Source organism: Paramisgurnus dabryanus, chromosome 13, assembly GCF_030506205.2.
Source record: "Paramisgurnus dabryanus chromosome 13, PD_genome_1.1, whole genome shotgun sequence".
Taxonomy (NCBI): Eukaryota; Metazoa; Chordata; class Actinopteri; order Cypriniformes; family Cobitidae; genus Paramisgurnus; species Paramisgurnus dabryanus.
The window spans coordinates 11,183,906-11,205,733 of record NC_133349.1 but is presented as its reverse complement, the minus strand read 5'-3'; the positions used below and the strand labels follow the sequence as shown (position 1 = coordinate 11,205,733).

The 21,828-nt window shown below is 38.0% G+C and overlaps 2 protein-coding genes across 5 annotated transcripts; one reads left to right on the top strand and one right to left on the bottom strand.

Moving 5' to 3' along the window:
• Positions 1 to 204: 204 nt before the first annotated feature.
• On the bottom strand, positions 205 to 17,414 carry pogzb (pogo transposable element derived with ZNF domain b). Of its 4 annotated transcripts, none has more exons than XM_065298512.2 (21): positions 17,241 to 17,414; positions 16,652 to 16,729; positions 16,357 to 16,484; positions 16,093 to 16,209; positions 15,621 to 15,802; positions 14,898 to 15,006; positions 14,561 to 14,809; positions 14,125 to 14,304; positions 13,917 to 14,023; positions 13,495 to 13,781; positions 12,954 to 13,102; positions 10,947 to 11,047; positions 10,666 to 10,812; positions 10,087 to 10,221; positions 8,179 to 8,351; positions 7,957 to 8,097; positions 7,428 to 7,478; positions 7,229 to 7,341; positions 3,446 to 5,107; positions 3,139 to 3,172; positions 205 to 2,717 (listed from the first exon to the last, which is right to left on the bottom strand). In XM_065298512.2, the coding sequence occupies exons 3-21, from the start codon at positions 16,478 to 16,480 to the stop codon at positions 998 to 1,000; spliced, it is 5,781 nt and encodes a 1,926-aa protein (XP_065154584.1). In that variant the 5' UTR covers positions 16,481 to 16,484; positions 16,652 to 16,729; positions 17,241 to 17,414; the 3' UTR covers positions 205 to 997. The 4 variants fall into 4 exon arrangements, with proteins under 4 accessions (XP_065154584.1, XP_065154583.1, XP_065154585.1 ...); XM_065298511.2 differs by having other exon boundaries at positions 15,621 to 15,805; positions 17,241 to 17,413; XM_065298513.2 differs by having other exon boundaries at positions 7,428 to 7,475; positions 15,621 to 15,805; positions 17,241 to 17,413.
• A 521-nt stretch (positions 17,415 to 17,935) lies between these two features.
• Positions 17,936 to 21,213, top strand: LOC135788978 (retinol dehydrogenase 13). The gene is made up of 7 exons (XM_065298516.2): positions 17,936 to 18,198; positions 18,649 to 18,783; positions 18,871 to 19,062; positions 19,175 to 19,336; positions 19,510 to 19,629; positions 19,790 to 19,994; positions 20,108 to 21,213. The coding sequence occupies exons 1-7, from the start codon at positions 18,138 to 18,140 to the stop codon at positions 20,205 to 20,207; spliced, it is 975 nt and encodes a 324-aa protein (XP_065154588.1). The 5' UTR covers positions 17,936 to 18,137; the 3' UTR covers positions 20,208 to 21,213.
• Positions 21,214 to 21,828: the final 615 nt, after the last annotated feature.

The following is a 21,828-nucleotide window of genomic DNA, read 5'->3' as shown; positions in this document are numbered from 1 at the left end:
ACCTCGGCCGCAGTAATATTGACGGAAGTTTAAGTGGGATGGGGAATAGTCAGGAGTGACGATGTTACTCACTGGTCTCAAATCGTTCAAAAAGCCATACCAAAAAATACCAAAATTCTTCAGAATCTCAGATCTGCATTACTCATTTAACCAAATGGAAGAACTTAACCAGAAATCAGTTACTCACAAACATTAACACTGAACTTCAGCACAGCCAATGAATGTTTAATGTAAAAAGATTAGTAAAAACATGATGTGACAGTCGTAAAGTTCAGAAATAAGAAACATTTTAATTCAGACTTACAGTAACGCATTATTCAGACTACATTTCTGTCCATTAAGTCAAAATACTTGGGCAACTCAATTTTGCTCCCGTTTAAAGCAGAGCATCGTGAAACTTCTCTAAAGAAAGAAAGGATATAAATAATAAATGCTACTTTTACTTAATTTCAAAATTCCTTTATATATTTTTGTGAAAACCCTTAATAACAACAAATGATCTGTAAAAACAAACACTGCATGAAATAATTGTAAATTAAACATTTTTAATCATACTTATAAAATAGGGTGTAACTGTTCTTCATTTAAGATGCAATAATTTAGGTAATTATTTTAATTTGTTTTGAGTCACTGCCTTCAAGCCAAGTAGATTAAATCTGACTGTGTGAAAATGTCTTATATTACAGGTTCAGGTCCACTGTAACACATAATGGGGTACCTATGCTGATCAAGGATGTAAAACCACCACATTGTCAGTCCATAGACAATAAAGTCTAACACTGCATGTGCGCTGATGGATTGCTTTCTGCTGACGTATAAACAAAAAGAACAGTTATGTCGTTGAATGAATGCAGTTTTACGCTACAAAAGAAAAATCCCATCCCACTTACAATTTCCACTCCACTGTACAATAAGTTAAATATTCAACAACAGTCTCAGTAAAGACACTCAGATCCAGTCACATTTACACGCATTTATACCAGCAGCTGCTCAAATATCACCTGTTGGATGCAGCATCGGTTTGGTCGGCTGAAGTATCATGACAGGATTCTGAAATATCTTTTTCAGAGTTATCTGAACCCGCCTCTGATTCAGGCGATGAATGCGAGACGTCCGTAGACTCGCTTGTGATTTCCAAACAATCTTCATTCCTTTCAATCTCATTTTTTTCTGTTATGTCTTCATCATCTATTTGAGTGACTTCATCGTCTACAATGTCTGGCTCTTCTGTTAAATCAATCTTCTCTTCAACTGGATTCACCTTGCTTACAGTACACGTGTCCATTGACTCTTCCTCTTCCACGATTTCTACTACGTCAGGTCCAAGCGTGGCATCCGACAGCAAACGAATTAGCTCCATTGGAGTACCTGGCAAATCCGTATGTTCTTCCTGCGAATGTTCAGGAATCAGTCGGGCCAAGCAGAACGAATGCTGAATAAACTCAGGCTTACTCGACAAGCAAGTCATGGCCTCTCCTAACCAAGTAACAAGAAGATCCACCAGGTCTTCAGGCTGAACACCAGATGCACCAGATTGTGACCAACGATCAAGTAGAAACTTTTGAAGCGCAGGGCGCACACACATCTCCAGGGGTTGGTGTCGTCCGGTACACCCAGCTGGAACAACAGCAGGTAAAGTTTTAGTGCTACTGACTGTTGATATGAAATCCTCAGATGCACGACTATGGTGGCTATCCATAACCAGCACGGCCTCGGTTTCACTCTGTGAGTCGAGGTGCTCTTTCCACACCTGGTTGGCCCAAAGCTCGATTTCTTCTGGTCCACTAAAACCTTCCTCTTTGGCCATAAGTAGGACTGAGTCGGGCAGGCTTTTGCTCAACTTGTGACTCGTGAAGAGCATCGCGGGAAGCACCGTTCCATTAGCAAGCATTGAAAGGTAAATTTTAACGAAAGGTTTACCAGACCCAGTCAACTGAAATGCCGTCTCTTTACCTGTGCCGGTGTCGTCATTCAGCAAGTTGAAATCCACATAAATAGACAGCTGATCCATAGCACCAATCACACATTTCTGGACACTGTTTGTCTTGATTTGGCTGTGCACGATCTCTGTGAAGCACCGACAGCTTTCTTCCATTGCACGAGGAAGTTCCCGTTGTTCTGCGATGGAGACATCCAAGCCCAGTTTGTGCTGCAACATGAAGCTCACAGCCCACTCATATGATAAACGAAAAGAGCTGCTCTCGTTGAATTGAGTTTGCATCTCTGAAGCTTTCTCGAACAGTTTCGCCTCACTGACAGGATGCTGCTGTTCCCGTTTGGCCAAAACCCACTCCACTAGACGATCGACGGTCTCTCCGGATCTACTGCTGGTGCCTTCGGCCGAAAGCCGTAATTGTTTCTCTCTGCAGCGAAGCCATTTTTTAATGAGCCGAGGCTTGGTGTCTTTTTCTTTCGAAGCTTTTTGGATTCCAGAGCACAATGCTAGCAGTAGTGTTTGATGTTGATGAATGGAGAGAGGCTCCTCTTTGTCTTTTAGAGTTTGGGACAGTGTGGAATTGGTTACCTCTGCAGGTTCCATTTGTTTGTTTAATGTGTCCTGTAGCTCCACATCACTTTCAGTTGAATCAGTGTCCATGTCAGTTTCTTCAAGAGGGGCCATTTCTTGGTCCATACCTTCATTCTGACCATCACCTGGACCGAACGATGAGGTGTGCAGCCTTCCTGTGTTATAGGCAAGTGCAGATGAATTGCCTTCCCTAAAAGAAAAACAGGCATGTCACTTCAGGACAAGGACCCCTTAATGGATAGAGAAGAGGAGCAGGGACCCCCAGCACATTTATTGTTGATTTTATCTCATTTTATATGGAGAACTTTTCTTTCAATCAAGTTTTTTATCATTTCTATTATTAGCCTAATGCATTTTTGTTGGATGCCTAATTTTCTTTATATAAAAAAATGAAATCAAACAATATTTGGAGCACCCGCGAGTTGTAATATCACGGACACCCAAGGGGCCAAGGACCCTCTGTCAAAGTATAAAGAAACACATATCGTGCGATATAGTCTATTATAGATATCCATCTATTAAAATAATGTATCAGAACTTACAATTTTGAATAAATCAATTATTTGGGGTAGAAAAAGTATAGTTTAGAAAGCGACTTGAAAGATATGTACCTCTTAGGGGCCACAAATCCAACCCTGGGATTACCTGTAGAGAAAAAAATAACACAAATTTAAACATTCTAGTAAAACAAATGTAAACAATTTATAATCTAGATGTTTGTGGTCTTAAAAGCAGCAAAAGCTTGTATGCCTTCCAAAAATATTTACTATTTTGACTCATTTATCATCACTCAAAAATATTCCATGTATATTAAAACATCTGGAATAAACTTTTTTATTTTACTTCTGAAAGCAAAGCAAATATACTTATTAAAAACATTTTGATGAATATTTAGTGTCTGATTCTGAGCTTTATAACCTTGGAAATTAGCTGAGAAACCATGGTAGTTCCAGAAGCAGGAAGGGCGCTTGCACAGATTCACAAGGCACTCCGTACAGCCATACACACTCTCACGACGCAGGTTCATTATGCTGCAAAGCTTACATCTTCTCGTTTTACGTGAAATTTTGGCTAATTGATGTCTGATTCCTTCTTGTGTCTCCAAATTCTCTGTTTTGATCTCTCTTTTGATGCTTGGCTGGGATGTATTCCCGAAGTTTTGGTTCTGGCGGGCATATCTTTCACCAAACCTGGCCAACTTATACCCCAGCCGTTTACGATAGATGGCCTGGGAGAAGTGTCCCCCGGGCAACCACAAAGGTGGAGTGTCTTTTCGCATCTCTCGCAGAACAATGAAAGAGTTAATGACGCTCAAGTTCACAAGGAACCAGAAGAGACGTCGCCAATTGGTGTCAAGAACCAGTCCGCCGAGTTGGTTGCAGGTCAGCAACTGATTACAAATGTCAACTCCACGCATGTTGTCCTGGAGTAGCTTAAACGCCAGAGGTCTTTCGATGGAGACGAGATCACCAATTTGAGCAGATCTCCTCCAGACTTTGTCTGGCTGCCTTGCTTCAGCGTTTGTGGATAGGCATACCAGTTGCTTGGAATCTTTCCATCTGGTAACAAGTAACGGGGGGTATTTAAACTGTTGAAAATCTCCTGGATCGTCCAGCGCAGGGAGATCCCAAAACTCAGTTGGCAGAATAGGACTGTGAGGCAAGACAGAGGTGGAGCAGTATATGCCGGCCTCATACAGCTCCTGCATTAGAGGAACAGACGCTAGTGAACTGGACAAGAAGATGTGGTGATGTTTACCCTGAAGGCCTTCTATGAGTTGCGGCACGACAGATTTTCCCAGATCTTTGCGTTTGTCCTGTTGCGTCGAGATTAACAATTTGTGGCAGTAGCCAGACTTGGAATCACACAGTAGCCATATCTTGGGCTGGGAATTTTCACTCTTCTCCCTTTTGATTCCCTTGTCGTTGCTTGGTAAAAAAGCTTGATCAATTGTCAGACACTTATTTGGACCGTAGGCCTTTTGCATGCTTGTCTGTAAGACACTCAACACAGGCTCAAAAAAGTGTAGCTTGTCAACGCTTTGCTTGTCTTTTTCCACAATCATACTGCTCATTCTGATGTGTACGCTGATCTGCTTGAAACGTGCGTAAGACATGGTCCAGTGAAAGAGCTCAGATGTTTTGTAGCAAAAGCTTCCACTGCGATAGTCCGAGGACCAGTACGTCTCTGGATCCGCCAGGCCATCAAGTCCCATGAGGATACAGAGACCAAAAAAGCCTTTGAGCTCCTCTCTAACCAAAGGATACCAGGTAGGGTCTCCGTTGCCAAACGAATTGCAATAACTTGCATAAGAATTGGTCTCGTAAACAATGTGATCAAAGACGACATCCGGAAAAACAAGCTGGAAGTAGTCGAGGACATCGCTCGTCTTGGGAACTGAATGCAGTGGGCCGCAACTCTCTGTGAATTCTTGCACAGTTTCTTCATCACCTGGCACACTCCAGTGCTCCATGGACAACCAGTCAGGCTGTGTCCCAACACCACTAGCTTCAACCCCTTGTGGACCCTCCACCTCCTCCTCCTCAACCTGGCAGAACTCTATGTCTGTCTCCAAACACTCTGTAGGGGAGGGGAGGGATGATAGGAACACAGAGTTAGTCTTCTCCTTGGAGTCTCTACCATCACCAATATTTTACTTTTATTTTAACACCATGCTCAATGTATGTGTGGATTTGATAGGCCAGTAAGCTTTTCAAACAAGGAAACAATAAGCAGCTCAAAAGCAGCAGACATTTTTCCGAGCGACAGTCCTTGATTTAATCATATGTCATGTGTATAAATCAATCCATTTTAAGTTTTTTTTTGTACTCCTCCTGATATTCTTCGGTGCAGTAGCTTTAAATACTGATTGTCTTTATATTCCAGAGTGATTTCACAAAGGCTTGCCAGTAAGTCCTGTAAAGTCACAGCAAGTAAATGCCCAAATCTGTGCATTTTATCAATGGACAGCTTGAGGTTATATCCCACACCTGCAATGGTTTCATCACATACTGTGGGCTATTACACTCAGCTGTGACATTTCCCCAAGATTGGCCACTTTGTTAATGTTGCAGGCAAATCGGTCATGTCTGAGTGTGGCGGCGTGTACATGGAAAATTATTATTTGTGACCCTGGACCACAAAACCAGTCGTAAGTCGAACAGGTATATTTGTAGAAAAGCCTAAAATACACTGCATGGCTTTAAATGATCAATTTTTCTTTGATGTCAAAAATTATTAATATATTAAGTAAAGACCATGTTTCAGATATTTTGTAAATTTCCTACCAAAAATATATCCAAACTTAATTTTTTTTTCAAATGGATGCAGCCTATATCGGCATCAAAAATTTAACCTACAAACTTCGCTTTGCTAACCTGTTCCTTGGGGATTTCCCATTCATGTAAAAGCTTAACCCTTTTCAGTCAACAAGGTCGTTTCAGCGGTCAGCCAGTAGAGAGCGCTAAAACAAACCTTTTTGTTTATAGTGTTTGTTTATTTGGATTTTTTGCAGAATCAAACTCCAGAGTTTAAAATAGTTGTATCTTGGCCAAATATTGTCCTGTCCTAACAAACATACATCAATGGAAAGCTTATTTATTTCAGATTATGTATAATATATCTCAATTACAAAAAAATTTACCTTACGACTGGTTTTGTGGTACATGGTCACATAAAAAAAAGAAATTCATCTTTATTGTAGGTGTCAATTGATGTAATAAATAACGAAGGACAGTGGACAACCAAGTAATGCTTTTATTAACTTGGTGACAAGTTGATGTTACTATGCTGTGTTGTTGATACACTCTATTACCACAATTTTCATGTACTTTTTACTTTTATTGACACCTACAATATAGTTGGATGTAAGAAGGTAGAAAAAGAAAATCAAGCATGCAGATTAATGTATGTGCGATAAGACAAAAATGCTTAGTTTCCTGTACTTTCAGGACTATGGGCTTAGGACTCGGAAAAACACGTTGCATCACAAAGCATGCATCAAGCCGAAGTATACTTGTTTTATTACGCACACAAATAGAACTTAATGAATAGAAATGGGACACAACACTACATAACTCACAACCTGTTTTTTTGTAGAGGTAGACATGTCAGCTCGAAAGTATTAAAGACATCAAAAAACCTGATGGCTTAGTTAACTCTTTCCCCGCAAGTTGTTTATTAAAAAGTTGCTGGCCTGCGGCAGCATTTTTGATCATTTTTACAAGAATATTTTCTCCTTTGAATAAATAAATGTATATTATATCAATTAAAAGAAAGGAGCTTTTGCCCAAAAAAATCTCTTGCATTTCATCTTTATTTGTAAAATTAGTAATTTTTTTAAAACACAACATTTTTAGCAATAAGCTGAAATAATTGCATTTGTGTTGACAACTGTACAGATTTGATAAGAAGCAAAGATTTAAAACATACGGTATTTACTGCTTTTGGATATTCTTTCAGACGATGCACCACCTGTTGTACAACAGTTAAAACATGAACTGATTTGTACAACTATTTGAGTACGAAAACTCAGACCAAATTTCTCTGCAGGTCACGAGAAGACGAGACTATGCTTTGACCATCTATGTTAATGGTAAAATGCATTGAAAGGCTGGGATGCTGTACATGTATACTTGTGTGTGCATTAAAACCGAAGTACACTTTTGGCTTTATTGTTCTGCTAGCAAGTAAACAACCCACCTCTCTGAGTGAATATACAAGCCGAGTGATCAGGGAACTTCACCAGGTGTTTAGCCATCAAATTCCCTTGAGGAGTTGTGTAGTCACAATCTGCACAGCTCAGCTTCCAACCGCTTTAAAAGAATAAAGGTCAAACAGACATCAAAGATTGTAACTGGGTTTCAGACTAAAAATGTAAAAATGCTAATTAATGCGTTACCTTGGCGGACTCCTTTTTAAAGCTTTCGCCATTCTTCCAGGTACGTGACTGCTGAAATTAATCATTGCATTTGATTAAGTATTATTTCTAATTGTTTACAGCTAGACTGCAAGATGGCAGCATCTACACTGCATAGTTTAAGTGACTCAAACTTTTTCTTGTGGGTCATTTCTGGCGGATATGACCCACAAACGAGTAAGCAGTAAAAAGCACTCGAATTCTGATATTCTCAGATCGGTTTCAGGTTAAAAAAGTGACGTTGGCAAATGACTCTTTATAGAATATAGATATTGGATAGGAGTCAATTTTAAAAGATGATGTTAAGCGGGCCATGAAAAAATAAAAACGGATATCAACAAATCAGACTTGAGCATTAAAACTTGCAATGTAAATGCAGCCGACGAGTAATGTGTCTAATTTCAGCATGCCAAATTGAACTTTAAACTTTAAGTGCCCTCCATCTTTGTATTCATAGATTGTTTAAATGTTCACATCACTATAAACAATTCTCTTAAGATATTTGACTCACTTGATCATGTGGTTTGCGTAAGCACGGGAACAGCATGTGCTGTAAAAGCAAAGTGAGCAGTGGACGTATGTAGGATAGTGATTGGCAAAGTCTGTGATTTCAAAAGTGCATTCCACACACTTATGTTTATCCAGCAGCGGCCTACAATAAAAAAGGTGATTAAATGAACATGCAAGAAATATTGAGCTGTATTTTCAAGTCAATTTCAATTCATGAACTTACCTCTGCTCTTGAAACTTGGCCAGAAAGTCAAACATCTTGCTTACTTTCTTTTTCGGAGGTCTTAATTGCTGGTCATCACTATTTACAGTTTGGGAACTGTTCTTACTAACCGATGTTTTTGAGGACGCCTGACCTGCTGTCTTCTTATGTCCGACATATGCCCTAATGGTTACCTAAAAAAAAAGAATAATTACAATTGTAAGTGTACCTATATTAGGAATGCTGCAACAGGTTTTGTTGCACTTAAAGCGATACTTCAGCCAAATACCCCATGATTTACTAGGGATGTGCATTTATGTCATTTTTTCATTTTGATTAAGCCATAGGTCTGAAGAACGAGTACTCGATTAACTGGGGGCAGGGCTATCAAAGGGGCGGGGCGTACACGTCATGGTGAAAATGAAAATATTTTGATTAAAACACTCAAATAAAACCTAATTTTGAAGAAACTATGACATAACAATGAACACATACTAGATTCCTAATTAATCAAATGTTTTTAACAGAAACCTCTAACAGGAAAAGCTGCGTGATGAAGTGAAACTAAAGGGTTAATAAACACAAACCGAAGCCCTTTCTATTTGACGCACTCTGCATAATATTAAGCCTTTATACAACATAAATGTACAACGTGCATCTATCTGCATAAAATGCAAGACTTCAACTAAGGTTTCAACTAAGTTATCTAAAAAAAAAGAACGTTTAACTCCCTTTGTTGATGTGCAACAAAAACAGCGCACTTTTAAACACGTCCAGTCAAAGTTCAAGCTTCATAACATTAAGCAGCTTTAAGTGTTTTGCTATCATTTAAGCGTTTAGCTGTGTCGTGTCGTCCTCTTACCTCAGTCAAGATGTAAAGTCTATCTCTTGACATTTGATGTTTAAATATGAGATGATAATCCATTGAACTTTTGACGGCGCTGTACATTTTGCACCTGACTGACTGTATTTCCGAAAATCAAGGCATCCTTTAAACCATAGTGCCTCAGTGATGTGAGTTGTGGCTGGCTACACGGGATCGGCGGGCTGCCGCGCATTGCGCGGATGGGCGGGTTTCTGCAGTTTGTTTTTTAATCACACATGGTAATGTTACTAATGTCATAAGTCGGTCTGCGTAGCTTGACACGACGTCAAACACGCATCTCCAGACACAGTCTTTACTACCACATGCGCTTGTAATGCTAACCAGACATCCAAATCCCGCCATATCCACAATAAATAAATAAATAAACCCACATGATTATCGTTTTCGTGATCGATCATTGATGCCACGTTCGAGTACTCCAGCAATCGAGTACTCGTGCCCATCCCTATGATTTACCCTCAAGCAATCCAAGATACATATGTCTATCATCTTTCAGACACACTTGTATGGATTTATTTTAGTAATTGTCCTTCCTTTCCAAGCTTATAATGGTAGAAAACCAGGATCAGGGAACAACTTCTGACTTTAAAGTCCAACCTTTACATTGCGTGAGCCCAAGATGGCGTCGTTAACCGAAGCTAGTTATTATAGTTTATAAAGATTAAAATATGGAGATTTTTTTTACAAAATCAAATCTATTACCCGCAGAAGACCTTTAGACATATTGGAGCCCCGTGGATTACCTCTGTGAAGGATGAATAGACTTTTTGGGGGTTTAAAGTCAAAAGTTGTTTTCTAGTCTCTGTTTTCTAAAATTATAAAGCTTGGAAGAGCAAGCACATTTACTAAAACAACTCCAAATCTGTTCGTCTGAAAAATGATGGGCACATGTAACTCAGATTGCTTGAGGATAAGTTAATCATGGGGTAATTTTGATATTTAATGTTATTTTTATATTCTCAAAAATGCAAAAACAGTAAGAAATAACACTACAAATATTTAACAATTTGATTCTGAACTAAATATCACTATTTAAGTCTTACCTTTGTTCCTGGCTGGAGCCCTTCTAATTCACGAGGTTTGCGGAAAGTCTTGTGGTGGTTAATTTTATGCTCAACTTTGTCTTTTGTGAAAAGGAACTGAAGACGACACTTGTTACAGTGGTAAACTGTTGACTTCTGTCGGAAACAAACAAAACAACTGAATTTATACAGTTTTACATTATTCTATATAAATAGACTAATTTTTTGTGTTATAGCTCCTGAATGGTAAATGATGTAAATTGGATAGTTCTCCCAAAAATGAAAATTATGTCATAATGTATTCACCCTCAGGTTGTTTCAAACTTTTATAAATGTCTTTTTTCTGCTGAACACAAATAAAGATGTTTGTAACCAAGCGGATCTTGGGCACTACTGACTTTCATAGTAAGAAAATTTTTTATTATAGAAGTTAATGGTGCCTCAGATCTATTTGGTTACAAAAAAATGCAAAATATCTTCATTTGTGTTCCGCAGAACAAAGGAGTTTTTACAGGTACAGAACAACTTAAGTGTGGGTAAACAATGGCAGAATTTTCAATTTTGGGTGAACTATCCCTTTAACTGTGAATTCCTGCTCACCTGATGACGGACATAGTGCTGCTGGTAACTGGTAGAATGCTTGAAAACCTTAAGGCAATACTGGCACAAAAGGTGGCGGGTATCCTCATGCCAGGTAACAAAGTGTTTAAACACATCAGAGTAGAGGGAAGACCGATATTCGCACACCTGAAAATCACAGTGAAAGCTATTATAGATACCTAAAAAATTCTACTGTAGTGAGAAAAACAATTGAACAGATTTAAGGTTATAAAAAGTGAATCTATTAACATTAAAAGATAGACACATTCACACTGGTTTACCTGGCACACATACGGCATCTCTCCAGGTTTGTGCGTGTTCTTCATGTGCTGCAGAAACACCGGCTCACTCTCAAAGGACCACTCACATATCTTACACTTAGCTGCAAAGATAGCATCAGTAAATAACAGTCTTTTGCCATGTACTGATTTTCAGGTGTCCACTATAGCAAGAGCTAGATGACAAGGGAGATGTGCTTATATCTAGCCTACTAATAGTCAAAACAGACAGAAGGTCAGAACATACACATTACATCTCTAAGTGAATGGTCAAAAACACAATAGGTATGCAATAAGTACATTATTTCAAGCTATTTTTTTGTTGTCGTTATGCAATACCCCATTCATCCGTTTGTATTTGAATTTATCCAAATAAACTCCTGTTCAACGCAAGAGTTGAGAAACTGTATGTACACATTCTTAGCAGCATAACTGCTCCTGCAAGCTCATTCTCCTAAAGGGGCAGTCACATTAGACTATGGCCATGCAAATATTTTTTGGACGTTACTGCGACTATGGGTGGGGAGTGCTTCATTCATGTTTGCTTTTCAGTAGAGAGAAAGATCACGCTGTGAAGTACCGGTTTTCTACTGGTCAGACGTCTCTACGTAATAAGAATTTGCAGTTTAAAGTTCACCAGACTTGAAATTTTGTATGCAAAGAAATATTTTCGCAGTATTTCGCATTTCCGCCCTGGAAATGTATAAATAAAAGTCAATGGAACGAAAAATTTAGTATGACCGCCAATGTGGGGCTAGTTACTCAAAAGAAAATTACTATATTACTCATTACTAGTTACTCTTTTCAAAAGTAATATTATTACATTAATTATTACTCCTAGCCAACAGCAATAAGTTATATTTGTATATATATATATTTGTATAAGTGTATATTTTTGCAGTCTGTAAATCCATGAAAGTTACAGATTTAAGGGCTCGTAATAGTCGTGCGTAGGTCCTACGGCGTAGGTTCCGCGTCGGTTTTCATTTATACTTTTGGGTCGTCGTCGCTGTCGACGTGCAAACACACGGCCAGACCGCTGGTAGGCAGTAACCACAGTAGCAGCGCAAACGTAAGAAGATGCTTAGCAAGTTAACCCACAAACGAAGAAGAAACATCAACTTGTGTATAATTTGAGAAGACCAGGAATGATGGAAGTAAATAAACAGCGACGTTTGATGCAGTTTGAGTTAAATCACTCCTCAAATTGGCTCAATTTTGTTTTCACCGTCACAAACAGAAATACCTATGAGTTTTTTTTACCTGACGGGAGGGGTTCTGGTGGACCAATCACAACGCTTGTGGTCCACGTAGATCTGTAGATTTTTGCGAGGTGCGCGTCAGGCTACGCACAGGCTACGTATAGCCTACGCCCTACGCACGACTATAAATCGGGCTTAATGAAGAACACAACTGTCTTAAACTATTTTTTAACAACTGTAATTTAATAAAGCAGTAACATATATACTAAAATCTGCAAAATATTTAGTATATATAAGCTATATTTATATATATAACATGTTGGCAGAGCGAAAACTTTTCCTGCATTGGTGACAAAATATAACTAGTAACTAGTTATTTTTAGGGTGGTAACTGTATTATTATTATTTTTGGTAATTAATTATACTACTAGTTATCAGGAGAAGTAATATCACGATTTAAGTAACTATACTAGTTAACATTTGAAGTGGTCAAAAAGTGAATCAAAGTTGTAAGACATGTATGGCTATTGGGTATTGGTTTTAAGACAACTTTTATGAAAGGTTTTTATCCACTTCAAATGTTGACTAGTGTAGTTACTGCCCAACACTGGTGACCGCCCCTAAAAGGGTTATATCTGGCTCAAAAAACGTTTTTTTTTTTTTTTTTTTTTTTTTATCAAGGCTTGATATTCTCTGAGAAGGATGATGCTAAAATTGCTTATGCATAAGAATTTTACAATAAATAACAATTTAAATATATAATGGCCTTTTGTTTGTGTGATCAAACATAAATGCAAGTAGCTCTTACTGGATGACTCAAAGGAGGTGTGGACGCTCTCCAGGTGGCACTGAAGGCGAAACGGGGTGGGAAAGTGACGAAAACAGTGCTGACAGGAAGTGTCCATGTCCCCATTTTGCTGTTCCAACTCTACATGGTACCTCATATGGGTCATAAGTCTGTAGGGAGAATGAATACTTAACAATCTGTGTACCTGCCTGTGAAAACCAAGCTGAAATCTTTTTGTGATTTACTGTTATCTACGTAAAATCCTCATGAATTAAGATCATTCTGTAAAAATATAATCTGGATATCTTCTATATTGACTTGTGTAAGGTCATGCCAACGACTGAAATGTGAAAATAATTATTGAAATCAAACTTTGATGCTCTAATTTCAAATTATAAGACTTTAGCCGGGATTTTGCAATATCACATATAATTTACTTGCTAGAAAGGTAAACCATAGCTTTGCAACACATGTGGCGACAAATCTAAAATATTAATAAATATTAGCTTGTAGTGTGTTTAAAAAAACTTTTACACTGGGGAGTTAATAGATGCTTTTCTACCTTATGTTATTTTTCAGGCTCTTGTTACAGGCGAGGCATCTGAATGATAAGGGTTCCTTTAAGCTGTCTGAAGGCTTATAGACCCGATTTCCCTCAAAAGTGCCATAATAGAAGTCATCCACCAGCATGACAAGTCTGGACTCCTTATCCACAGCCTTGGTAGGTGGACTGTCTATCGTAACCTTTGGCACAGGAGTGAGGCTCTTAGGTGCAGTCTGGGTGTCTGAGGTGTTTGCAGCAGGTGTGGTTCCACTTATCCCAGTCGTCCGTGCATCTGGACAGCAGAACTAAAAGGAGGAAGAGAAAAAGAATAACGTGACTAATGCAGGCCGTCTTTATCGCTAACAGTATACTGGTAACCAAGGTGTCTAGAGATTGGTGTTTGTAACTAAAACACATGTAGTGTCATTTCATGTACTTACACACATATGACTCCGCAGAGCCTCAACCATTTTAAACTGAGCTCCACACCGAGGACACAAATAAATTGGTGAAGATTGTGCTGTATTCGTCGCTAGAACAGGGGTCGCTGGAACATAAAGAGGTGCACATTTAGCAATGTGTCTTTCCTCCAGTATTAAACTGAAGATCATGCCTAAACAAGACTGTGTTCAACAAACAACTTCTTACTTTGGACAAGAGTTTGAGTTGTGACAGGAACAGCAGAGGAGACAAGAGAAGTTCCATTGCTTTTTTGATTTCCCATGACGACAAATGTCTGCGCTTGAGCTCCACCAGGTAAGTTAACTGATTTCACAAGGCACATTAGGTTTTGTAGATCTATGGAAGAAGTTCCTGGCTTTATCGTCACTGCAAACAAATGTAAATAAAAGATGGTTTTACGACAAAACAGACAATGCTAATTTGTAAATGCAGTGTTCCAGGCATGCTAACACACACAACATTGTAACAGCTATGACGTGTAAATCCTATATTACTACATTTACTATCAGAAAGATTGCGCTAAGAATTTGTATACTTATGGAAAGTAGTAACTATAGCTTGTGTGTAAAAATGTCTTAATATAAAGGCATTCAATTTGTCATAATAAAATAAAGTATCTTACCAATTTTAGTTGTGGCTTGTGCTGCGGAAGGCTGAGTGGTTGTAGTGGGCATGGTGGTTAAAGAATTAGCAGTAGGCATGGTTACCGGTGTTGTTGTACGTATAGTAAGAGTAGCGGGAATTTGCAAAGTGTTGAAGGACCTAGACGTCTGGATCATGTTCGCAACCGGAGTTGCGGTTCTCATTTGAGCTGGCTGGGTAATTATTTGGGTTGATCCAGGAGCTGGTTTAAAAATCTGAGTCCCAGGTGCTGCCACACAAAAACATGCAATTGCAATATTGTTATACATGATATAAAAAGTATGTGAAAATGCATACTTAAGATAATATTGATTTACCTTGCACCAATGTAAAAGGGCGAACAGTTTGGCCTTGCTGAACATTCAGCACCAATCCCACTTGGTTCTGGCCTGGCTGGACAGGACGCATATTCTGGACAGGAAGACCCTGTTCATACACAATAGAATAAAAAAATGATGCCAAACAGTGCCGGCTGGTGACTTCTTTTTTCGAGGGCGCACGATGCGAAGTTCGTCACAACATGTTTGTAGCCATCATGTGTGTGGTTCATCATTTCAAATATGTGTTTGACACGTCAAGTGTACCTATCTGCATCACGTGTCTTGTCAAAATTAGTGCCTGCTGCAGACGCGTCTAAAGGGTTTATGATAAAAGAGACGCTCGCGTTTGCCAGATACTCATATAATCTCATGCGTAATCAGAGTTTACTGTTAAGGGAGTGTTTTGCATGTATTTTGTAAACGTGAGTGTCTCTTTTATCATTAACGGTTTATTTTGTAAATGTGAGCGTCTCTTTTATCATTAACGGTTTTGATGCGTATGCAGCAGGCACTTATTTTGACAAAACAGGTGATGCACATGGTTCAACATGATGCAACAAACACATATTTTGAAAACTCGAGCAACACACATGACACTCCGAACACATATTTTGAATTTGCGCCCAGCGGAAGAGTAGTCACGAGCCACCACTGATGCCAAATAAGAATTGTGGACATATGCAGAAATGAGCTGGGATCTATGTGGAAGAAAGGCATTACCTGTGTGGTGAAGTAAAACGGCTGGCTGCTGGCAGCACCGGAAATCGGGGACGTGCCAGGCAGAAGAACCTGTGATAGAGCCACAGTGCTCAACCCTCCTCCACCAGGAGCCAAGATGACCTGCTGCCCTTGCACTGGTTTAGGAATATCAGCAGGCATAGGAGCGGAAACTACTTGAGGAGCTACTAAAAGAAATAATAAAGAATGATAAATAAGTATAATAACAAAAGTTATTCAACATTTTAAACTATTTATTAACCTCTTATATCATGAGACTTAATACTGCAACCAATCACAAAGCAAAAATGTATAATCATTATTATTGAAATTAAACAAATGAAAGAAACAATTGTCCAACTATTGAACTCCTCTGCTTTGATAACTTACAAATGGCAGCAATACCCACAATGCATTTCGTTTTTGGCAAGTGTGATGTTACCTGACAAAGATCAATAGGGTACAGTTTACTTACATGTAGTTGTTAGCAGTGGCACGGTGCTCACAGCATTCACTACAGATGGTAGATTTGGGATCACCATGGTCTTAGGCTCGGCTGGAATATCAATTGTTGGGGCAGGAGTGGAAGACACTGGGGAAAGAAGAAAACTGAGTTTTCACAGTGTAATGAGTTTTAAACATTTTATTTAAAAAATGAAAAACAACTCTTTATAAGAAAAATGTAACTAAAACATAAAATCAGGTAAAAATATTACAGATAAAATGTAAAATGGCATACCAATGTTTGTCTCACTTGTGGAAGCATTGCTTTCAGCACTGCCCACTGGATCATCCATTGAATGTTGCTGTTGCCATGGTTCTAACTCCTCCTCCTCACACTCCATAAACAAATCTGCATCCATGTTTCTGAAATCCAAAACATTTTTAATTAACAAACTAAAAATTTAAGATTATCTTTAATATTTGGTCATTCAGTACAAGGCAAAGTTACAAACAAGCTAATTTTATGGTTTCATTTTAGGATCTGGAAACAATCTTTAACGACAAATTTGAAGTAAAGACCCTTAACTTACACTCTTCACAGTTGCCCTCAAGTCCGACAGGTTTCAACGTCAAATCTGGCGTTTGCCCATACACATAACCACTTCATCCTAAAAAAAAACATTTTACAAAATAATTCATAAAAAAATTGTAAAATGTGTGCTTACATACACGATGTATAATATTATTTTCTGCATTAACATGAGTTATTAACTAAATGCGCTGTCATATCACTTTTGCAAAGCACTCGAAAAACTGTGTAAGTCCGCGCAATGCATTTTATTCAACTACTAGAGGCGGGGAGAAAAGTAGTTCCTGCGCCCTAACATCTAGCGCGCAAATCCGGGTTATTTTACGGACCAGAACGAAAGCACAATCCTTAGACAAGTGTACAATAAAATTACGTGCTAGTAAAAAGCAAACGGTTATCGTAATGACAAATCGCGCGACGTTTATTGCAAAAGCTCGGTCACAAATTATGCAGCAGCCCCTCACACGTCGCCTACCGAGTGCGCACTCCGCATACTACCCTCTTGCGCATATAAAGGACGGCGAACATCTAACGAGTGAATTAAACCATCAAATCAAGCAAATATGATCGAATTTATGAATGATACTTACCAGTTAATAGACTATATTGATATATGTTCAATGCGATATACTGAAAGAACACAAAGCCAACCGGCACGTCACAGACGAGACAAATAAGTGCGCTAAATGGGCAGACGTTCAGCTCGCTCCGTGGCTTTCATTCGTTGATACGCGGAAGACGTAATTTCCGGGTTTGAAATCGGGCCGCTGGTTTGCTGAAGCATCAGGAATAAAGGGGAGTGGTTAGTGAAAGAAGAAAATGGCTTCCTTCCTTGAAACGACAACATTTTCCAGCACTCACACAACTGTCATTTTGATATTCCAGCGCAGATTGTGTTGGGATTTTTTTCAACACAACTGCTGGTGCTTTACAAATAAACTGTAAAGTCATCATACAATGTTTTATATACAGTCAGTTACTAGTGTAATACTATGAATCATATTAAATGTCTTCTAAATAAAAACATCTTACTTATGTAAGCCATGTGCATACACAACGCACAGATTAAACGGTGGATAACGTAGTTACCGTGCCTAGATATGTTTGCGTGAATCCGTGTGTGTGCGCGCGCGCGCGTCGTCCTACCATTTTCTGCTTCATGCAAGAAATACCTATTGTCAATGTGGTGTATATTATTTACTGGTGTGTATATTTGTAATATTATTCTTTTTATAGGCCTAATGGTAAATATTGAAATATTAACAGTAAATGTGACTCAAGCCATTATTCAAATAAATACATTTTATAATGTTGAGATAAGTGACGTATGATACTCGAGTAATCACGCAGCAGGTGAACTGTACAGCAGGCGGTCTCTAAGCTAAGTTGCTTAAGCCCTAAATACAGTCCGATTTTAGACAGAGAGAACACAATGTGACATCTCCAGCATTTATTCTTAATTTTGGACAAAGCTAGGTCTGTGTTAGATGATTATGTATCAAATTATTACATCTTATCATGTCGCTGTCATCGCGCTGCTGGCTATAAGTAAGTTACTGTATGTAATTAACACTTTACAGTGTATTTGTTAGGCTAACGATGCTTTTAACAAATATGCAATTTTTTCAGCATTTATTCATCTTAATAATTAATGTCAATACAGTTTTTTATGTTAGTCCATATGCATCAACTACGTTAACTTTTGATTTAAATTAAATTAGTTAGTTAGTTAGTAAATTCTAAAATGAACACGAAGAAAGGAATAATATAATAGCTGTAGACATGTTGTTTATTGTTTCAGATCGTTACAGAATTGTTATTATTTTGTTTGACTGCATCAACCTGACCTTATTAGGTTGGATAAAGTAGATGCTAAATGAATAAATGTAAATATATAAATAAACTACTTTATGCATCATCCATAGCAATGCAAATAATATAATTAAGTTACATTTTATTAGCATCCCAAGTGAAGCTGAATGTAACCTTTCTTTACAGGCTTTATTCTGCTACGAAAATGGATAGCTGGTGGTGTCTGCAAAAGTCGTGCTCGTCTCGATGGAAAGACAGTTGTGGTCACTGGTGCCAATACTGGAATTGGCAAGGAAACTGCAAGAGAAATGGCTCGCAGAGGTATGGCACATTATTTAGACACTCTTTGAATGTCCTTTCTGTTAGGTATTTGCAAATGTGCTTATGTATGTGTGAATGTGTACTTAGGTGCCCGAGTAGTGATGGCCTGCCGTGACATCACTCGTGCTGAGAATGCTGCTGATTCTATTCGTCGATCCACAGGAAATGGCAATGTAGTCGTCCGACACTTAAATCTGGCTTCTCTTTACTCCATTCGAGAATTTGCCAAAGAGTTCATTGCCACAGAGGAGCGCCTGGACATACTCATCAACAATGCAGGCATTTAACTGACAATAACATTTACACCAAGCTATAAGATTAGAAAGTTAAGATGTTACATTCTGAAGCATCACTATACCAAGATAAATAAAAAAGTATTTTTTCCCAATAGGTGTGATGATGTGTCCCAAATGGATCACAGAGGATGGCTTTGAGACACAGCTGGCTGTCAATCACTTGGGACATTTTCTTTTAACCAACCTACTATTAGGAATGCTTAAGAAATCCTCACCAAGCCGTGTTGTGAATGTTTCCAGTATTGCACACGTTGGAGGTAATCTCCTTTTTGGGAGGTCAGCATGCATAAAGTGTGGTGCTTTATCAGACCAGACTGTTTAAAATATGTATAGATACAATCATGAAATGTAATGCCAGAATGCCAACACTTAATAGACTATGTATATATTTGCATAATATAAAATAACAATTGCCAATATTTTCCCACAGGAAAGATTGAATTTGATGATCTGTTTTACGACAAGTGCCCTTACAGTCCTTTGATCAGCTATAAACAGAGTAAGCTGGCCAATGTGCTTTTCTCCAGAGAACTTGCACGACAAATGAAAGGTAACCATTCATGTGCTAGCAAACAGTTATAATATAACGTAAACTTGATTTTATAGTTTATGATGCAGTACAATTTTAGACCAGCTCATCTTTCAATAAAGCATTTATACAAACCTTTTGCATGTTTAGTTTATTTCATCTATCAGTTGATGCCCCATAGGTACTGGAGTCTCATCGTACAGCTTGCATCCAGGAGTGATTCGAACAGGGCTGGGTCGCCATGTTGAGTCGTGGTGTCCAATGCTGAAGACTATACTGTCTCTGCCCTGCATGCTGCTGATGAAAACACCCTGGCAGGGTGCACAGACCTCCATCTACTGTGCAGTCACAGAGGGCTTGGAGAGTAAATCTGGCTGCTACTTCAGGTAAATCAGTGATTCACAGAGAAAATAATGTATTTGTTGGTATTTAAGTAAAAAAGTGTCTAAGATTGCTATAAAAAGCTGAATGGTGGTTTGGCTGTGTACATGTATTACAGTGACTGTGCTGAAAAAGATCCTGCTCCAGAAGGTAAAGATGATTCAGTGGCAAGAAGGTTGTGGGAGGAGAGTGCTCGGCTGGTTGGACTAACTAAATGACCAGCACTGAAACATCATCCTGCACAAGTAGGCCTGTACTCTTCATAATTACAGGTGCTCCCCCTAGTGGTGATAACTGTAACTTAAGTGAGGTGGCATAACCAGGGATGACGCATTTTTGTAGGCCAACCCGGAAGTGAGCGGGACACTGGTTCCCTAACAAAAAGGCCTATTCATTTTTCCAATAGACTTTGGGATTATTGCAAAATAAGCTCTGTGTTTAATAAAAAAATGACAATCGTTTTGTTCAACAAGTTAGTCTTCACAAATGAATACAACTTGTTTGAATTATTCAAGTCAAATAAAAATGTGGCTTTTTATATTTCTATTTAATGCATTTAGACTTCAAAAAATTTATAAATAAAATTATACACGTGTTGGTAATTTAATTAAAAAAGCTTTTTCACTTGTGATCTCAGAGTGTTGGACACGTGCACGCATTGATTTTATACAACCACTAGATGGCATTAATGTTGTTTTTGTAAACATGATACATTATGTATTTGAAAAGTCCTCAACTTTTAAAATAATAAAACAAAGTTGTTTTATTCCAACACTAAAGCAGATCATCTGTATACTTATGGAAAATATGTAAATGAAGGAAACAGATACTTTATTACATTATAACCCTGTGATATGGCCATGGTGTGTCAGTACTTATGTAACAAGGACACTAAAATCAATATATAGACAATCTGTGTTTAAAACATAGACATCCTATTTGGTGTAACTTAATGTAAATTGTATTTTTGACGTAAATTGTATTTGCATTTTTAACAATCTGTTAATTTGTATTACCCCATAAACATTTTAAAATAAAAGTTATAATTTGATAATATATAAAAAATGTTGTGACCAAAACTTTATTATTTTTCAGATATAATAAGGATAACTAATATATAACAAAATAAAACAGACAATAAATCCATCAAGGGACGGGGGAGCAATAGACACAATAGCAACAATTCACCCTTTAAAACATAATAAGTACATTAAAAAAATAAACAGACAGATTGGTATTTGCTGGACTGTTACCCCATATAATCAATTTCATTTATATAATCCAATATATTGGAAGGGAAACAATTCCAGGCATCAATAGTACAAGGTTTTGCCTTGACTAGTCGCTCTATTGTACATTCACAGATAACTATTTTAAGGAGGACAATTCTAAAACTTTTTAATGTTATAAAATGTTCAAAAATGCCTGATTATAATGTTGCTGTAAAAACATTTGCTGAAATTTCAGTCATCACCTTTTTGTATACATTTAAAGTACTAGATGATTTATTTTTTAAGATGATTCTTATATTTTTATGGAATAATTAACTTTTCCTACACTGTACACATTTACACCTAAAGAGTTCATATTATTACCTCAGAGGTTCATATTAGAACCAAATAATATATACATATCTGTACCTAAATAATACATATAGGACCTTTTAAAGGAGACCGCCCAGTGACAGTTACTGACCATTTTGTCTGACAGTGTAATTTAAATCACTTGGTTGTAAATATATGCAAAACGTGACTGTGCTGCATAAAGCAAGCCAACAGATTTGGGAAAGCATTGTCTAACTATAGGACTAAAGAGAGTGTGGTAGTCACTGTCCTTCAG